Genomic DNA, 20,369 nt, shown 5'->3' on the forward strand with positions numbered 1-20,369 from the left:
GACTGGATGCATGAAGGGGAGGAAGCTGGCCACCCATTATCCTGCCTGGCCACAGCCCTGCCACCTGCAGCCTGGCATCAGAGTGACTGTGCAGGGAGTTGCTCAGAACAGAGGAGACTCCTGTATGTGGCCCTGTCCCTGTCTGGTCACCCTGGGTCCCGCCCAAGGCTCTGTGCAAACCATCTCTGGCACCAGCTATCCTGGTGCCCGTTTCTCCCACTGAAGAGGCATCCCTGTCCCAAAGCACAGTCTTTCTCTGGTCCCCTTTGCCGAACTGCCTGACAGAAGGCTCAACTGTTGGTACCTAATGAGATGCAAAGTCTTGAGGATCGAGGTTGGGATTTCTGCCAGTCTTTTCTGTAGCTTCAGAAAATCAATAAACACACGAAAACCAATCTTTGTGCCAACCTGCTCAGCAGACGGACGGCCTGAAAAGCCAGCCAAACCCAGAGCCAAACCCAATTAAAATGGTTTGTGTTCTTGGCCCAACTGCCGTGCTGTGCTTTGTGACTGTGTTCGAAGCATCCTTCTTTCTCCTCCTGCCGGGTGCCCGAACCCGGGGGCAAGGAGGCCGGTCTAGCCAGCGGCACCCACACACCCTCCCCATCGGGGCTCTTACTGGCGGAAGCTCAGCTCCTGGCGGTAGCAGGCCAAGGCTGCCTGCTGAGTGGCACCGCCCACCATCATGAGCTCGTTCTCAAGGGCCCAGGCCAGCTCCAGAAGGTTCACCTTCTCGTCCACACTGAAGTCGAGGCTCTGAAAATAGCAAGGTCCATCAGCCAGGCGGGATGAGTGGGTCTCCAGGCGATTCCGGGCTCCCTCAGGACAGTCAGGCCCAGACCACGTTGTCCCTGCACCTTCCTTTTCTCTCTGCAAAGTCTCTGCCTCTTGGGTGGAGCCCTTCCCCTGCCCCAACCCCGCTGACGGTCCCCCCATCCCTGTCAACCCATGTCTCCCCATCCCCACTACGGTCCCCCCAACCCTGTCAACCCCAGTGTCCTCCCATGCCTCGAGGGTGGGCATGACCCAGGCTGGACAGAGTCCCCCTCCCTGGACAAAGTGACAGACACAGAAGGGGGCATGTCCCAAGCAGAGGACTTTGGGGATTGATAGGGAGGCCAGAGAAGGGCTTTTTCCCTGTGAAATCAGGTGTTGTATAAACCACGTGGGCCCTGGGGAGCTGCACAAGGGGACTGGACCTGAGGCCAAGGCCCCCACCAGCAGAGTCCAGACAACACCCGGAGCTAGGACCCCCGAGCCTAACGTCCTTCTCCGACTGACCACGAAGGTCCCTAACCTCCTCCTGCCCAAGCTAGTTTGACTTGGGTTTTTGCCATTTCAGACTCAAAGAATCCTGACTAATATGTCTCTGAACCACACAAACAGATACAGGAACAGATGGGGGTTCTGTTGGTGGACACAGGACCTATCAGAGAGAGATGAGCCACAGCCCAGCATTCCAGACAGTCGCACTCATTCACCCTTGGGATTCTCGGAAAAGCACAGTTAAAAGAATGGAAAAAATTTGTTTTATGTATTTTACCATAATAAGAGAAAGAGAGAGTAGGACAGGAACGCCCGTCCATCCTGCTGGCTGCCCAGTAAGAACACTTTTGCCACGTCTGCTCCTGCAGCGATGGGCGCACTTGGCTACAAGGCCCAGACACACGGGCGGGGCAGGCACGTGGCAGGGCCCACGGGGAGGCCCTTCCTTTAACTTATGAGGCGGAGACTTGAACCTCCGTCCTTCCCCACGGCCGCGAGTGCTTCCGGAGAGAAATGACACTCAGCTGAAGCATGTGCAGCAACTGGGAAGCTGAAGTCCTGACACGAGCGCACACTTCCCAGCAACGAAACCACGGGCGGGGGCAGAGGACAGAAAGTGGTCCCAGCGGCAGCTTCCCAATTAGAAAGACCACGTGGCACAACGTGGGCGCCTGCCTCCTGGCATTCATGCCCATGTACTCCTTCTGTGCTGACTGGGACGGACCTACGTAACCCCCAGGATGGTGCCAGGCTAGCAGTGTGTGGCTTCCCAGGCCAGGGCGTGGGAGGCTGAGGCCCCTCTCCGCCCTCCTGGACGGGGCTCTGCGGAAGCCAGAGCCATGCTGGGAGGAGGCTCAGGCTGCCCTGGAGAGGATCCCATGTGGCAGGGACGGGAGGCCTCCAGCCTCCGACGAGGTCCACTCTCCATCCTGCTGGGCCTCGGGAAGACCGCAGAGCAGGCTCCTGGAGACCCCAGGCTAGGAACACCCGGCTGCGCGGCTCCTGATTCCTGAGGAGGTCAGGGATCCGCACAGAGCAGCCCTGGTGGTGGTCCCACAGACACTCGCGTGAGGTCCTGAGAAGCTAGGTGTGGGAGGCCAGCACGTCCAGGCCAGGGCTCGCCTAGCGGGCTTCCTCCCCCAGGGAACACACCTCTCTCAGGCAGGTGTGCTCAGGGGCAGCTGGCGGTCCCGCCCAGTGTCACAGGTGACCAGTTATGGACCTGCTGCACCAGGACACCCCGACTGCCTGCCAGCTCACCCGAGAGCCCCCCTATGTCAGGGGGACAGATACGCCTGGGGGGCCACGTGGAGGGTCCTGCTGAGGGGAGTTCAGTAACGTCACTGCCTCTCAATTCAATGGAATCAAACCCTGAGCAACTGGAAAATCATCAGTTGCTAAAGGAATGGAAACTTGCTGTGACAGCAAGAGATCAGTGATAAGAGTAAGTCCTGAAGTGTCCGAGGGCAAGCGTGAGACTCGTCAGTGGCCGGATCCTGATGGCAGCCAGCCCACCTCCAAGCGCAGGGAATCAGGAGCAGCGTCTTAGGGAGAATCTCCAAACCATGAGCCTCTGGGACTTCCCTGGTGGTCCAGTGGTTAAGGGCTCCATGCTTCCACTGCAGGGGGCACAGGTTCGATCTCTGGTTGGGGAACTAAGACCCTACGTGCTGTGTGGCACAGCCAAAACCCAAAAAACAAAAAACCATGAGTCCCTCTGCTCTTGGCCCTCCCCGGGGGCCAATTTCAGTGGTCCGGCCTCAGCCTCTGGTTCTCAGAATAGTCCTGTGGGCCAGCTGTCCAGGGATGGCCTTGCGTCGGGCTCTGCCCGGGCTGCTGGGCAGCGGGACTCGGCAACGGCGAAGCTTAGGTCCAAGCGAGTCTGGCCTGAGGAGTCAGGCAGATTGTCTTAAAGGCTGGTTTTTCTCTCCTTCCTGTTCTATTGGTTTGTGCCAATATGGACATTTTTGGAGGCAATACAATAGAAGCTATCAAGAGGTAAAATGCGTACCTTCAGGAATCCAACCTACCGAGAAATACCAGCACAGGGGCAGAAGGGTATACGTGCATTACAGGTGACAAGATTCATAACAGGAAAAAAACATACGTGTCCCACGACAGGGAAAGGGTAATGTAAATTAGCAAGGTATAGGGTATGACACCAATTTTGCAAAAGAAATTTTTTAAATGGGAATGTCTAAATATGCATTTCTTTCCTGTGCCAGGGGAGAGCTCGCAGAATGCCCACCAGACCTTTACGTGTCACCATCCCTGGAGACCAGGAGCAGAGGGGGGCAGGCTTTATTATTCTATAGATTTCTGTAGAGCTGAAGCTTTTCTTCACAATGGAAAGTGAAATTTGGAAATGAAACTAACTCATCTAGTTCGCCACACCTGCCCCAGCACTCTTCCCTTGCTGTGCCCGCCCTGTGTGCACCTGACTTGCCACCCAGGGCAGAACTCCCTCCAAAGCCCCAGGGCTGCCCTGTGTCCCCACAGAGGGGACTTGACTGACCAGGGAGAGCACAGGCCTCCTCGTGTGTGACCACTGGAGGGAGGTCGGAGGGCGGGTACGGGGAGAAGAACTCCCCACAGAGCTCGTCCGGGGAGAGTAGAAACGCTTGGACGTCTATGACAGTGGTGTCCACTAAGACGTCCCTCCTCCAGGTCAGCAGATCAGCTCCGGGGCTGACACGCACTGAGGGGGAGAGTCTAAGATGCTGAAACCTACCTTCAAACGGATTTGTTTCAGGCTGTGGTTTTCTCTGCTTTTTACTTATTATGTTTTTAACACTTCTTATATCTTAATATCAAAAAATAAAGAAAAAAGTATTACGATGGGCCTTCCCTACACAGGGCCTGTGTCTGCGGTGGGGGGGACGGGGGGAGCTCCGTCCAGCCTCCCCTGTGGGCAGTGGCCCCGCCCGCCTAGACGCCTCTGCTGGGGCAGCCGTGCGCGACCGGTCCAAACCTGCAAGACCTCCCTGCCGTTGTGCACCCCCTCCTGGGCCCACAGGGTGACGATCTGCTCCGGGAAGGCGAAGCCGGCGCCGTCGTCCACGCTGCACAAGAGGCGCGGGCCCGAGCTCACGGACACAAGGGATGACGTGGTGGTCTGGCCACCACCCTCCTCTGGGACCTGCACGTCGGGACAAGATCTGTGAGCCCCCGTGGCCTCCTCATGCACCCTCCCCGACCTCCCCGCCTGTGTGGCCTCCCCGAGGCCTGAGAACAGCACTGATTCCTGCTCCAGGGAATGGGGTGCCCGCAGGATCTGACTCGAGCCCAGGGCTCAGCGCTGTCCACGCCAGGCCATGCAGGGGACGCCCAGCGCCTGCCAGGCCCTGAGGTAATTTCTCCCCAAACCACTAATGGCTTCCTGCTGAGGGAAACCTGGTCTGTGCAGAGAAACCCAAGACGGGCTTCAGAAGGAGGGCGGGGGTGGCCCAAGCAGAGGACGCGTGTCCTCAAGATTCAGGGTCAGAGAGTTTTAAGACAAGGGCAAAAAAATCCCTCAGCCAGAAAGCTGACCGGTGAGCCGAGGTACTGCAAGAATCCAGCTGTGGGGCTTCCCTGGTGGTGCAGTTGTTGAGAATCTGCCTGCTAATGCAGGGGACACGGGTTCGAGCCCTGGCCTGGGAGGATCCCACATGCCACGGAGCAACTAGGCCTGTGAGCCACAACTACTGAGCCTGTGCGTCTGGAGCCTGTGCTCTGCAACAAGAGAGGCCACGATAGTGAGAGGCCCGCGCACCGCGATGAAGAGTGGCCCCCTCTTGCCACAACTAGAGAAAGCCCTTGCACAGAAACAAAGACCCAGCACAGCAAAAATAAATAAATAAATTAATAAACTCCTACCCCCCCCAACATCTTAAAAAAAAAAGAATCCAGCTGTGCTTCCTGCCCCTTGGAGGGCAGGGCCCTTCAGACACGCGTCTGCAGTTGGGGCCAGAACAAGGAGCAGCTGCTGGGGCCCCCAGACCACCAGGCCCACCTGCTCCCCTGATGGAGCAGGAGAATCTCTGTCTGGGCCCAGGTGCGAGGCCCCATGTCACCACTCCAGCCACGCTGGCATCCACATGCACAGGACACAACCCCATGGCCATGTCAGCACTTTCTGGGCAGGAACGGGGGCCGCTGTACCTCAGAGGAGGCCCTCCCTCCCACAGGCTCTGGGCACGACTGCACTGTGGTCTCTGCCCTCAGGTGGCCTGGCACCATCCCTCATCTCTCCTGGTTCCTTCCCTGTCTCAGTGGCTTCAGGTACAGAAACCTGATTCTCAGACGTGGCTGGCCTAGCAGAGAACAAGGTCACTGTTCCTGCATCGCTGCCCACAAACTGCGGGATCAGCAAGACTCCCCAGGACAACCGTGCCCTGTGGTGGGAGACAGAGGCTGACTGTCCTGGGATTGAGAAAAACCAAATGCACTGAACATCATAATTTAAATAACCACCTAAAATCTGCTCTCCTCCAGCTGGCCTTGTACAGGATAAAATTCAGGTATACAGTATGGGGAGAGCACAGCTCCAGGAATCCTTGTTAAGGCTAATCCTGGGGAAGACACGGACCCGTCAGTGACTGCCCTCCGGGGAGGAGGGAAAGGCGGTGCTCTTGTTGGAACACAGTGTACCCCACATTGAGGCATAACAAGGAACTGTCAGGAAATCCTCATAAGACCCCTATGAGGTAGGTGTGTCCATTTTACAGACAAGGAACCTGAGGCTCAGAGAAGGTGAGTAGCTCACCAGTGACACACAACTTGGCAGGAGCAATGCCAGATCAGCCCAAGGTTGCACAGCCTTCCACAGCACACGTGTGTGTGTACACACCCCGACCAACTGCTGGGCACCCTCTGTGGGGACCAGGCAGAGAGGTCAGGCCTACAGAAGATGCTGAAGGCCAGAGAGTGATGGCAGTCGCTCTGGGGTTCAAGAGTTAATCGTCCCATTTTACCTGGTAATGAGACCAGGACCCGCTCGGTTTGACAAGTGTGGAAGATTCCAGAAGTTGAGGGGATCCATGATTGAACAGGCCAAGCTGGAATTCCTCTAGACTCACTCTGCCGTCGCCGTCTTGGTCCAGCTTGTTGAACAGGTCTTCAAGTTCCTAAATAAAAGCCCCCAGGCATCTTCTCAGAGGCTCTCCCACCGCAGCTGTGCCCACCCCACCCAGGCCTGGCCCCCACCCTCCCCAAGCAGGCGGCTCGCTGTCCTATCCAAACAGTGGTCTCCCCATTCTGGCGTGTGAAATCCACACACCTGGTCAGTTTCCATCCTGCTGTGAATGGCCACTTGCGCTTCCCAAAACCCACAAACACCCATCCCATGTCTGCCGTGCCAGGAGCTTGCTGGATGGCGGGACATGTATGTATGGAACGTGGCCCGGGCCCCCAGCAGCTCAGGGTCAGCAAGGGCAGGGCTGAGAGCACTTCAGTAAGGAGGGGACTGTCCCATCACACTGCCCTCCACTTCCCCTGGCCCCCGCAGGAGGGAAGGGGTGAATACAGCTGCTGGGAGCGTAGCCAGACGCTGCGGGCACCACACTTGGGCTGGGTGGCAGATCTGGGCCACTGAGGAGAGGTGGGGGAGGAGTGCCCCAGCAGAGGAGGATCCTGCGTGAAGGCGGCCAGAGACGGACCTTCGACACAAGCCCTGGGAGTCAGCACGGGATGTGAGACCAGAAGGTGACAACTGAATCAGTGTCTGGCGGTGAAGGGGTTTTCCAGGCCCAGCACCAACCATGACTGCCACAAAGACCCAGCCCATCAGGGAGGTCCACCCCGCCCTCTCTCACCTCCTTCTCCAGGCCCTGGAGCCCGACGCTCTGGCAGAGCAGGGCCAGCTCCTGTTCGGTGAGGTGGCCGCTGCTGCCCACACCCAGCTCTTCCCAGAGGCCTCGGACCCGGCTCTCGGGGGTGTCGAAGGAGGAGCTGCAGGGCTTCCGGAGGCTCCCGAAGACCTCAGAACCCCAGGTTGGCAGCTGGCCTGAAGCAGGGGACACATACCAAGGCTGTAATTTACTCTGAAATCGGATGGACTGATGAATGGGCAGAGGGACGGGCACATGGACACATGTGAGAGACAAGCTTCAAAGGAGGAATCTAGGTGGTGGGTACACAGTGCTCACGGTATAACTCTCCCACTGGCATTCTATGCAAGTTTTCACAATCAAATGGAGGGATCTGCTGCATGTGGGGAAAGCATTTTCTTTTTTCAAAAAGATATTTATTTATTTAGGTTGCTCCGGGTCTTAGGTGCAGCATGCAGGATCTAGTTCCCTGACCAGGGATCGAACCTGGGCCCTCTGCATGGGGGCCACGGAGTCTTGCCTACCGGACCACCAGGGAAATCCCAGAAAGCATTTTCTGAAGGGAACCTGCGAAGCCACAGCACTGAGAGCATAGCTGCAAGGTTTGTACTTAGAACAAAAAGGTCAGGTTCAAAAAACTAATTTTCAGAAACCCTTCAAACCTACCCAAAGTAAAGAGCACAGTTTAGCAAAGGCCAGTGGTCCTGTTCCTTGGGCAGACGGCCACCCCGGCTTCATCTACCCCCGTTTATTCTTGCTCAAGTATTTGAAAGCAAAATCCAGCTGCTGTGTTCTCACCCCTGTGTGTTTTGTGTGTACTGCTGATCCCAATGCCACCATCACCCTACAAACCAACAATGGTTTACCCAGCCCTCTCTCAAGAGTCTCCCGACAGTTGATTTCTTTGAATCAGTATCAACACAGAATCCTCCCTGTGCGTGTGGTTATTCCTCTCGAGTCCTTGGAACACGAGCACCTCACTGCCTGCCCCACTCTGCTTCGTCGCATGCCTCCATCACTAACATCGCCTATAAACCGGAAGTTAGCATCAAAGCCTAGTTTGGATTCAGGCTCAGTTTTATCTTTTTTCTTTTTCTTTCTGGCAAAAAACGTCCCAAGGTGGGCTGTGTTCTCCACACCACCTCACAGCAGGAGGCACAGGTGTCTTTGAGATGCAAAGACACCTCAGTGAGTTTGGATGACAGATGGCCAGGTTTCATAACTTTTCTACTTTAGCCAGGTGGCTTACTGAGGTTTCTGAAGCTTTGCCAGAGAAACACCCTCTGGAAGAGGAAAGACCTTGGGGGTGCCCACGAGGAGCTCTCCTCGGATGAGCGAGGCTTCAAAGCAGAGTTCCCTCCCCGCCCAGGCCACACCACCCAGCCCAACACAGGAAGAGGGCTGCCTGCACCTGACCAGACCTGGGCTCTCGGCCAGTGGTCTAGAGTTTTCAGGAGAGGAGCCACCTTGGCGTTACTTTGATAACCCAACTAACGATCAGAAAGCCACTTTGCCAAGGAAAGCCAGGGCCTGTGTGCTCACGAATGATGCTGTGGGTTGAGCTGAGGAAAACACAAGGAAAGGGCCACCTCTGAGATCCCTTCCAGCTTAAAACATCTGAAAGTTCTACGTAACAATAGAAAAGCAATTCTGACACTGGGGTGTATTCTCATGGCTGGCAGAGGAGCAAATAAGTCCTCTGAGGTCTGACATGACTGTTCACACACCAGTGTCAGTTCTAACCTGGAGGGAAAGAAGAACTCCAACCTGTCTCTGGGCAGAGTCCGAAATGACTCGGTGAATAACCTCCCCAGGAGCCCTTCCTCTCGTCCCCAAGATTTACAGAGTCCGGGGGATTTAGGGCATGGGTTGGCTGCTCTTCCAGACACAAAAGCGTCCCTCTGCTTCGTCCAGTAGCACAGGCACTCCGGTCATTCCCCTGACGTCACCAAGCTCAACACTGAGCCACCAAGAGCCTCAGCCCCCCAGGACCACATTCTGGATAATGCTCAGTGCCAGTGCAGACCTCTCACTCAGGAGAAGCTCAAGGTCAGCTCGGGTCTCGCCCTCGAGCCGTGTTCCTGCACGTTCTGCCCTGTGACACACTCCAGCGGGAGGTGTCCTTAAGGCACCTGCAGACCTATATGCTGATGCACCCAGATTTGCTAAGCACGCCTGCAGCTGCCTTCCGGGTGCTCCGTTAGGCTCTCCAGGACCAGAACCACGTCTTACCCTCGACTCGGGGCAGACAGGGCCCCAGGAGGCAGGGAGGCTGCCGGCCCAGGCCGGGTGCTTCAGGAAGGAGTCCCCAGGCCCACGCCTGCCGGCTGGGGTCATGCTGGTCCTCCCAGACCGTGAAGCTGCTCCCTTAGCCAGTGGTCCCCGCTCGAGGGTCTGACCTCAGGGGTCTCCCAGAGCTGGGACCCTGCCCCCAGGAAAAGGGCCCCCCAGGGACACCACCCACACCGGGCACTTCTCAGGAAACTGTCCTTGGCTGGCGGCCCACTGCCTGGCAGCCTAGCACTGGCCAAAGGTGGCACCGACCACAAGGCCGGGCTTTACCTTTTGCTTCAAACAACTCATTCTGAGGGTCCTTCGCACTTTCAGCTTCTTCATCGGACTTGAGACTCTGGAAAAACAGAAGGAAAAGGACGTGTGAGTCCCCAGAGGAAAGGGCAGCGGACGGAGCACCGCGAACAGTCTGGTGGGGCTGGTGGGGGGGACACCTGAGGAAGGGGAGCCCCAGCCCACAGGGCAGCCCTGGTGGTCAGCCACGAGGCCCCGTGCACACCAGCTCCCTCTCTCGGACCGCACGCTGCGGCCTGCACTCGGCACCCTCTGCATCCCGCCCCTCATGACCCATGTCTGTTGGCAACAGTCAAGGAAGAGCAGGTCTCTGACCCCCAGGTGCTCCGGAGATAGCAGGTGATCTGCTGAGACCTCAGTGCCCAAGGGGCTGGGCCACCAAGAAGTCCAGTAAAACCTCACGCTTCTGTGACCGAGTCTGCGGACCACAAAGTCAAAGTCTGCTTCTGATTTTGGAAGGAACACTGGCTTGACCAAGACTCAGCACTTAGAAATGGCGCTGAACTGAGGCTGGAGCTCTGGGGGCAGGTGGTATATCTCATTTTTCTAATGCATTCAACCTGCTGACAACCCTAAAGGCAGCAACCCTAGGGTCCTAGTTCTGGGGATCAAAGATGGTTTTAAGAAGCAGAACGGCACCACAGAGATGGCACGGACCCATGAAGCCTTCCATCCCTGGGGCCAAATTTAAGAGAGCGAATAAAGCAGCAAAGGCCTAGGGTTTGTTTGTGCCGCCCAAGTGCAGCACATCCCTGAGAGAAGCGACTCCAGGATCTAAATACATATTTATTTGCTTTTCCTATTGGCCTCAACAAATGTTGAAAATATAAACAAATTAATATGGGGGCCCAGAGCTGTCTTATTAAAGGGAAGCCCCCCCAGAGCCTCATCAGACAGAGGTGGACATAATGGGGTGGAGGCAGGAACTTTCTGGAACCCCGAAAACAGGTCCAACGAGCCACGATTAACCCGTGGGGTGTGGATCTACCCCGTGGAAGTCCTTTCTGACACAAAGCCCTCGAGGCTCCTGCAGTGGACAGCTCAGGGAGCCTGGGGTCCCCGGAGGCATCTGGCATGACATGCCCGCCAAGTTGTAGAGGGTGAGCCTCAGTCGCGCCCAGCGCTGCTTTCTCTATCCTCGGCTGATTAAACTTCCTCTCCTGCTGGCAGTGCCAGGGGAGGGGGCTAGTGGTGAGCAGGGCATTCTCCATGGCCCCTGTGTCTGAAGAAGGACGCTCTGTGGCCAGTTTCCATGCAGACAGCGAGACCCAGAGACACCTTAAAACTAAATGTCACTCCCCAAAGTGCTCTGGTGATGAGATAGATGCCCCCTCCCATCTTCCCGTATCGTGTCACATGAGCAGTGTCTATGGCGGGGGGCATGCGTACTTGGGCGAGGGCAAAGGGGGGATCGACCCACCTCCACACTTTCCAGAGACGCAGAGCGTCGGAGCTGGCTTCTCACACTGGGCCTGGCAGTCTGCTCTGGTAAACACGGGGCTCCACCTGCAGCGTCACAGGGCTCGGGCCAGCTCCGACGGCCATACCACTTAGAGCCACTCACGTACTTTGGGGGGACAGCCCGGGGGGCACCTGGAATAAAAACAGGAGGTGTTCTCTCAAACAGCCTCTGGGCCCACATGTGCTGCCAAGATGCCCTTTACGAAGGTGCAGGTTCGGGTGCAAAGCGTGGCTCTCAGGGACACACATGGAAAACACCTGGAAGAACACAGGGAACGGTCGACAGTGGGGCTGGGGCTGAGACAGCCAGGCCGGGAGGCAGGGACTTTCCATCCTAAACTCTAGGTGCTGTTTAAATGTTTCCAACCAAAATACGCTTTTGTTATGCAATAAAAGACTAATACAAAAATCTAGCTTTTTACACAAGGAAAAAAGCCTCCAATAATCCAGCAACATACTGCTCTAGAGACCAGAAGGTCATGTCCCACCCACCCCCCTCACTACAGGACCCCCCTGCCCCCCGGATGGGATGCGGTAGGCAAGGACCTCAGCATAGCTGGGGAGCCTCAGACTCCACATGGGTCTGAAGTCTGGGATAGAGGCAGGAGTGCATTTTAGTTTGGGATTCATGAGAATCCCATAAGCCCTAATAAACCCCTGGCACCTTTCTTCCCTCCTTACCTGCCCACGTCTGCAGAGCAGTGGGGACCCCGCAGGCAGAGAAGAAATGATGCTGACTCTGTAGGGAATCTGGGCAGCCGGAGAGAGATGGGGGAGGGTGAAGTGGGCCACGGCCAGGAGAGGACACAGGTTCAGAAGGAAGCAACCAGAACATGCAGGTTGGGGGAGAGGATCCAAGGAAGTAAGGCCAGGTCAGGAAAACAGGACCGTTTCACACGGATGCGTCACGCTTCCTAAGGCCAAGTACCACCTCCCTTGTCTCCTCCGCACCAACTCTGCAGCCCCTGACCTTGGGACCATCAGAGGAGGAGGTTGGGTCCAACCTGGCCAGTGATGCCAGTGACCAACAGAAACTAGGAACAAGGGAGGAGTTTGGGGAGGAAGCTGCTGAGTTCCACTTGACAGCGGACATTTAAGGCAGGCTGACCATGTCCCCGGGACACTCGGAGGTTATCACGGGCCCTGCCCGGCCCTGTAATCTCTCCCGTGTGGGAACTCCCAGGGCTGCTGGAGAGCAGGGAGCGGACGCCCTGGCAGGGAGGAAACAGGAGGCTCTGAGTACCCCACGCAGTGGGGAGGGGCCCGCACACAGGCTCCGCACCTTTACTGCGGGGGGGAGGTGCGGGAAGAGGAAAGCCACGAGAGGTGGGAGTGGGCAGCTGCAGCACATTTGGGAAACCAGCTGCAGAAGACGAGGAGGGGCCTGACGCACGTGGGCCCTCCCAGGCCCGGCCCGTTCGCGGCTCACCTGGAGGTCGTGACCCAGCACCACGTCTGCCCCCTGTGGCTTGACCTTGCTCCTGCCCTTCCCCTCCTGAGTTCCCCCTCGACCCAACCCGTCCTTGTCGGAGTCCCACCCGCCCTGGATGTGGCCCCATTTCTTCATCATTTCAGCAGGTCAGCACTTTCCTCAGAGGAATGAGATGCCCAGAAAACACACAGCTGTTTCATAATGTTCCCCAAACGTGTCAGCCCCCTCCCTCCAACAGAGAGAAACGCTTCTCTAGAAAAGAGTGTCCACGTGGCAAATCACGACAGGAAGGGGGCAGCTTCCCACCACCCACAGAACACAGAGCCGCGGCCTCTTGGCGGGAAGCACTGGGGGTCACAGCCAGTCCCCACCCGCTGCCCAGACGGCCCGCAGCGCACAAGGCCAACGGTGCCCTGTGCTGGACACCTGGCTGTGCCTCCTGCGTGTGCGTATTTATTTATAGGAGTAGAATACCAAGGTCTACAAGTGAAAAGACATTGGTTATATGTTCTGTAACGGCCTTTACTGAAAGGAGCAGAATGATGGGGAAGCGGGATGTTCCTCAAAGCCCCGGGGTGTTTGGCCCCCTGATGACATGCTCATCCCTGGAGCATCAAAGCTCCAATCATTTTTCCAGTCACGGTGGGAGATGGTGGGAAGGACCGGCAGACAGATTAGAAAGCAGGAGAGAGAGACACTGTGGACAGGGCCAGGGAAGGAGGGATGAAGCCCCTGGATGGGGGAGGCTGGGAAGGTGGCTGCGGTGAGAAGCTGAAACGCACACGGCCCTAGAGGACGGGGCAGGGCTCACCCCGGCTCTCACAAGCCGTGGCTGCAGGGCCACCCGGTGCCCTGGCTCTGTGCACAAGCCCCGTCCGAGCCGCCTCAGGTGGGCTTACAACCGTGTAACTGAGGAAAGCACTGAAAATCGAAAGAAGAGAAAAACAAAACAAAACAAAACCGGGGGGCTTCCCTGGTGGCTCAGTGGTTAAGAATCCGCCTGCCAATGCAGGGGTCACGGGTTCGATCCCTGGTCCAGGAAGATCCCACGTGCTGTGAAGCAACTAAGCCCGTGCACCACAACTACTGAGGCTGCGAGCCACAACTACTGAGCCCACGTGCCACAAGTACTGAAGCCTGTGTGCCTAGAGCCCGTGCTCTGCAACATGAGAAGCCACGCAATGAGAAGCCTGTGCACCACAATGAAGAGTAGCCCCTGCTTGCCACAACTACAGAAAGCCCGAGAGCAGCAACAAAGACCCAATGCAGCCAAAAATTAAATAAATAAAAAAACTAAAACAAACAAACAAAAAAAACGGAACTGGTGTGGAAAAGTGCCAGTCCTGAAACAGCTTCTCCCATCTTTGGAGGAAGTGAGGACACACCCCACAGACGCACACATGTTCCAGCATGGAGAGGGGGGCAGTGACAGAGGCGCGGCCTTTCTTGGGCACATCCACGTTCACGGTCACACGATCACACTCCAAAACCCTGAGTCGGGAAAGGCAAGTGGGCTTCTTCCCATCTCAAGGAAGACAAGTGTGAGACAAAGCAGCCAATGGCCTGAGTTGCAGGGCGATGGGGCTGCTGGCGGGCTGACTCCTCCCCCAGCATCAGGGCTCTGGCGTGGCTCCAGCAGGAGGAGGTGGGGCAGCTGACTTCAGCCCCAGGGGCGTGGGCAGGGCCTGGCTCCAGGCTGCAAAACCCCACCTGAATAACAGGCAGGAGTAGCCACAGGACTTCTAGGACGGTTCACTGGAATCTACATAAAACGTCCATTAGCTCCAAGCCTGGCACACAAAGCCTCCCTCTCGGTACCCCTGGTGCCCAGATCATCGTGCACCTGCTCCCAACCAAGGACCTGCCCGGGGTCCAGGAGCAGACCAGGGGGCTGCTGCGGGGCAGACTCCTCAAACACCTGCCCCACGTGGGAGGGAGGGACCCGCTACCACTTCACTCTCCTTCCCGACACTCGTCAAACGCAGCCGTGACCAGCCGGGGCGCATCAGGTGCTGCCCGCAGCAGCCGAGCCCGAGGGTCCCGCACGGCTTCGAATGAGCATGTCCGCCATCACCTTCCGACTGGAGCCCGCGGTCCACACATCGAGGGGGCCTCCCTCCAAAACCCTCCCTCCGCCTCCTGACCAAAGCCACCACTTCCGTTTGTTCTGAAATATTACCTTTGTCCCACTGGCCCTGCTCAAAACCAAGATTCTCACAAGTCCTAGGAGCACAGAGAGCTACTGTCTGAGACAGAAGACAGGCTGAGGGCTGCCTCGGCTGGTGGCATCCTGCCTGCTCCGCCAGCCTCCGAGCCCTGGCTAACACCTCACACCTGCCCTGCGCTTTTGATTCTCCAATGCTTCCACTCCCGACACCCACTTTATCTTGTCAACACCCTATGCTGTAAGGACAGCACGCGGTATTAACTTGACATCTGTGATACTGTGATTTATAATAAATATGTATTTGGTCTTCCATCCCTGGCACAGCTCCTAAAACCCTTGGAATTTCCTAAGTGATGAGAGCAACCACACCTGAGTTTATGTTGATGCGGTGACTTTTGGAACCACACCCAGGATGGGCTGGTTGCCAGGGAAACCAACTTTCAGCCCCACCCCCTGACCTCCAGGGATGTTGAGTTCAATCCCCGATGCCCAATCATTTGATCAGTCATGTCTGTAATGAAGCCTCCATAAAACCCAAAAGGACGGGGTTCTGAGAGCTTCCGAGTTGAACACGTGGAGACTGGGGAAGAGTGAGGCCTGACGGGGGCATGGGCGCTCCGAGCCCCTTCCCACAAACCTCTTATCCTGAGTCATATCCTTTTGTAATAAACCGGTGATCCAGTAAGTAAATGGGTTTCCCTGGGTTCTGCTCTAGCAAATTAATTGAACCTGAGGAGGTCGTGGGAGCCTCTGATCTATAACAGGTGGGTCAGAAGCACAGGTGACAACCTGGATTTGAGATGGCTGTCCGAAGAGGGTGCAGTCTTGGGGGACTGAGCCCTTCCCCTGTGGGGTCTGACGGCGTGTCCAGGTAGACGGTGTCAGAACAGAGTTGAATTGTAGGACACCCAGCTGGGGTTGCAAAACGGCCTGGTGTGGGAAAAACCACATATATCTAGTGACCAGAAGTGCCAGTATATTCAGAAGATTGTGTGTATTGTAGAGGAAAACAAAAGAGTCTTCCCCTTACAACACCATTTTACAAATAAGGAAGCAAAAGAAGAAAAAACCCAAACGTCAGTTCCAGTCTACGTAGCTTGGCAGAGACAGATCTGCTGCGTCATTTGGTGAGAACATCATACTCCAGGGGTCACGGAATCACAGGAAGAGACGTAACAGAGACCAGGAAGGCCTCTTACCTGGCTCCAAAGACCCGCTGTCTTCATCTGAGGAGCCAACACCAGCCTGTGATGACAAGACGGCCACGAAACCATCCTTAAATTCCTCAAAGTTAACCTGTGGATGTGAGAAGAGAGGTCAACGCTACTTTCTGTAGGTCACATACGTAACACCCTAGCCTTTTGGTTTTTCTCAGATGGAAGATCTTATGAGGACATTCATTTTTTCAAATATTTACTTAAGATTTAAAAGAACTGAAGATGTAATAAGGCAAGTAAAAGTGAACCATAACCCCATCACCAAAAAACACTATTAACAACTCCATAAAAGTAAATCAGACCACAAAATTAGAAAGCAGTGTAGAAAAGAGGTGTCTGATGACCACAAACATTAACACAAAAAGAAAAAGAAAAATCTGGGCTTCCCTGGTGGCGCAGTGGTTGAGAGTCTGCCTGCTGATGCAGGGGACGCCGGTTCGTGCCCCGGTCCGGGAAGATCCCACATGCCACAGAGCAGCTGGGCCCGTGAGCCACGGCCGCTGAGCCTGCACGTCTGGAGTGTGCTCCACAACAGGAGAGGCCACAACAGTGAGAGGTCCGCGTACCGAAAAAAAAAAAAAAGAAAGAAAAATCCACGTTCTCACCACCCACCAAGAAAGAGAAAATGGCAGCACCTGGGCGAGCTCTCCACCACGGTTCCTTTCTTGATTAAATCCCCCGGCCCTTACTCTGACTCTAATAACATCCTTGCTTTTATACCTCATTTGCATGCACCCCTAAACAATACAGTTTACTTCTGCCTCTTTTAAAATTTGATCTAAATGGAATCATGTGTATATACTATTTTGTGTCTTAGACTCAATATTACTTCTGTAATATTCATGTAACTTGTTGTGCATGATCCACCCATTTTCTCTGCTCTGCGGTGTAACTAAGCAACAATTTATTAATCTACCCTCCTGGGCTTCCCTGGTGGCGCAGTGGTTGAGAGTCCGCCTGCCGATGCAGGGGACACGGGTTTATGCCCCTGTCCGGGAGGATCCCACATGCCGTGGAGCGGCTGGGCCCGTGAGCCATGGCCGCTGAGCCTGCGCGTCCGGAGCCTGTGCTCCGCAATGGGAGAGGCCACAACAATGAGAGGCCCACGTACCGTACCGCAAAAACAAAAAACAAAACTACCCTCCTGCTGGTGGATATTCCCATTGTTTCCAGGGTTTAGTTATTTTTAAAAAACCAACAAAAAACCCCAGCTTTGAACAGTTACACTCTTTGGAGTATATGCCTAACAATGGGATTGCTGGGTCACAGAATATACATTTAAATCCTCTTGGTGAATTGAATCTTTTATTACTATAAAATGCTGACCCTCTTTAGTTCAGTAATGCTTTTCCCACAAAGACTAGCTTTCTTATGGAGTATTTACGTGTTACATCTTTTTACCAAACTTTGTTTTTTTAACCAAACTTTTAATAATGTCAATTTTTTATATCCTTATGTTTTAGACATGTCTCTTCTGAACAGTATATAGTTGGATTTTTTTCCCCAATCTGAAAATCTTTATCTTTTAACTGAAACATTTTACATTTAATGTCGTTACTGATATATTGGGTTGGCAAAAAAGTTCGCTTGGGTTTTTCCATAATAGTTAGATTTAAATCTACTATTTTATTTGTGCTTTCAATTTGACCTGCCTGCGTTTTCTCCTTTCTTTCCTCTCTTTCTTTTAGGACTTCATTTTTCCCCTTATTAATTCAGAAGTTATACAGTCTATTTCCATTCTCTTATTGTTTATCCTAAAAATGACAGTACACATCCTTAGCTTGAAAGTTTACTATCAATCAATGCTTTTTGTTTCAGCAAAAACATAATTTATTAAAAGACTAGTGGAAATGATCCAGATGTCCAAAAAGAGAATGGGTAAATAAACTGTGATTCAGTCAGACAACAAAAGATGACAATAGGGGAAAAAAAAACAAACCACTGACAGAGACAACATATCTATATTGTGTGAATATAGCTCACAGACATAATACAGAGTAAAAGAACCAGAGAGTATACACTGAGCATATGCTGTGTATTTTCCCTTGTATAAAGTTCAGAAATAGGCAAACAAATCTATGCTGTTGGCATCAGGACAGTGGTAACTGTTGGAGGCAGAGGGACCGCAAGGGCACCTGAGGAGGGATGCAGGATGCTGGCGGCCCAGGTGTGTTCAGGGTGGATGTTCACTGAGCTGCACTCTTCAGCTCTTTTCTCTACCTGTGCTTCTACTGAAGTCCCACAGAAAGAAATCACCACAAGAGCTTACTGTCACCAGTAAGTGCAGAAAAAGCAGGCCTGGGCTGTAGGTCCAAGCATGCTTCCCACACCTGGCACAGAATTTGAAAGAGCACATTCTGTTGCTGCCGATGGGCACTAAACGCAGCTGTTGGCTTGGGGGCACCTCTGCCTCAGTCACACACGTATCAGATCTGACACTGGATTACTTGTTTGTTTATTTTCTGTCTCCCCAACTAGCATGTGATATCACAGTGACACACTGTAAATACTCAACAAATACCTAATGGATGTGTTTGCCTCTATATCCTCTCAAAACTGAGCAGAATTCACCTTCTCACAGGTGCATTCTTTCACCTTTGTTCTTAAAGAGTTTTTTTTTTTTTCTTTTTTTTGCCACTCCTCGTGGCATGCGAAATCTTAGTTCCCTGACCAGGGATTGAACCCTCACCCCCTGCAGTGGAAGCTCAGAGTCATAACCACTGGACCGCCAGGGAAGTCCCCTTAAGGGGTATTCTTGCTGAGTATGGGATTCGGGTTGGCACCAGTCCTCTTTTAGTACATTGGAGACACCTTTCCATTGGCGTCTGGCTTCTACTGTCACATCTGAGAAGGCAATTGTCAATCTAACTATGGCTGACTTTCAGGATATGTCTTTTTTCCTCTGGCTGCTTTTAAAAAAATTATTAAATGTTTCATTTTGAGATAATTATAAATTCACATGCAGTTGTAGGGAAAAAATACAGAGAGATCATGTGTACCCATCTCTGGCTGCTTTTAAGATGTCTTTGTTTCCCTTCAGTTTCACAATAATATGGCCAGATGTGGATTTCTTTTTATTTATGCTACTCAGAATTCCATGGGTTTTTGGAATCTTAAATCTGTTTTGGAAACTTCTTGGCTATTATCTGTTCATGAAATCCCTCCTCATTCACTCCTTTCCTCCTGGGATTCCAACCAAAGGGATGTCCCCCGGTCTTCACCTTCTCTTTATAACATCATGCTGCATCCCGGATGAGTGCTCTTTTCAGCTGTGTCTAATCTGCTGTTAAACTCTTAAAAGTTGTATTTGGTTCTGTGTTCAGATTTGTTATGTCACTTTTTAGAGTTACCTCTTTCCTGTGGATATTTTCAAGCTTGTTTTTTTTAAAATTAAAATTTTTTATTTTTGGCTGCATTGGGTCTTTGTTACTGCACGTGGGCTTTCTTTAGTTGCGGTGAGCGGGGGCTAGTCTTCATTGCGGTGCACGGGTTTCTCATGGCAGTGGTTTCTCTTGTTGCAGAGCATGGGCTCTAGGTCTGCGGGCTCAGTAGTTGCAGCACACGGACTCAGTAGTTGTGGCTTGTGGGCTCTAGGGAGCTTGGGCTTCAGTAGTTGTGGTGCACGGGCTTAGTTGCTCTGGGGCATGTGGGATCTTCCCGAAACAGGGATCGAACCCATGACCCCTGCATTGGCAGGCGGATTCTTAACCACTGCACCATCAGGGAAGTCTCTCAAGCTTGTTTTTTTTAAACCTCTCCTAACATAGTAACCATAATTGGCTTATACATTTTTTTGTTTTGTTTTGTTTTGTTGTGATTTTGCGGTACGCGGGCCTCTCACTGTTGTGGCCTCTCCCGTTGCGGAGCACAGGCTCCGGATGTGCAGGCTCAGCGGCCATGGCTCACGGGCCCAGCCGCTCCACAGCATGTGGGATCTTCCTGGACCGGGGCATGAACCCATGTCCCCAGCATCGGCAGGCAGACTCTCAACCACTGCGCCACCAGCAAAGCCCGGCTTATACTTTTTGCCCAGTAATTCCAATACTTCACATCTTAGTGCTCTGCTTCTGTGGTCTGTTGTTTCTCTGGCTCTCACTCATCTTTATTTTGTGCCTAGTTATCCTTGACTGTATGCTGGTTATTGTATATGACTATTACTTAGGAAGAATTACAGACCCAGGATGAGGGAACTTTCTCAAGAGAGGACTTCTGTTTGCTTTTGCCACGTGCCTGAGGGCACCACCTGTGCAGGACCACCTGATCTAAGTGCAAGGCCTGAGGTCACCTAGACCCCTGAGCGCACGCAAGCCCAGACAGCAAAGAGCACAACGGCTGATTCACTTACCCTATATCTTTACCCTACAGGTGCACCCTCAGGATCCTCCCTTAAACTGGGGGCTGGTTCATCAGTTTCTCCTTGGGTGAGCCTG

At 53.9% G+C, this 20,369-nt stretch overlaps 1 protein-coding gene across 2 annotated transcripts in view; it reads right to left on the bottom strand.

Moving 5' to 3' along the window:
- NINL (ninein like) overlaps positions 1–20,369 on the bottom strand; it is a 117,676-nt gene that overhangs the window by 33,462 nt on the left and 63,845 nt on the right. For both annotated transcript variants that reach the window (XM_024752688.1, XM_024752687.1), the window contains exons 3-9: positions 15,922–16,018; positions 11,083–11,255; positions 9,639–9,705; positions 7,062–7,252; positions 6,222–6,374; positions 4,238–4,405; positions 620–756 (exon numbers count right to left, since the gene is read on the bottom strand). In XM_024752688.1, coding sequence (XP_024608456.1) covers positions 620–756; positions 4,238–4,405; positions 6,222–6,374; positions 7,062–7,252; positions 9,639–9,705; positions 11,083–11,255; positions 15,922–16,018 — 986 coding nt within the window. The remainder of the gene's footprint in view (positions 1–619; positions 757–4,237; positions 4,406–6,221; positions 6,375–7,061; positions 7,253–9,638; positions 9,706–11,082; positions 11,256–15,921; positions 16,019–20,369) is intronic.

The sequence above is a fragment of the Neophocaena asiaeorientalis genome, unplaced genomic scaffold, assembly GCF_003031525.2.
Source record: "Neophocaena asiaeorientalis asiaeorientalis breed wild unplaced genomic scaffold, Neophocaena_asiaeorientalis_V1.1 scaffold528, whole genome shotgun sequence".
NCBI lineage: Eukaryota > Metazoa > Chordata > Mammalia > Artiodactyla > Phocoenidae > Neophocaena > Neophocaena asiaeorientalis.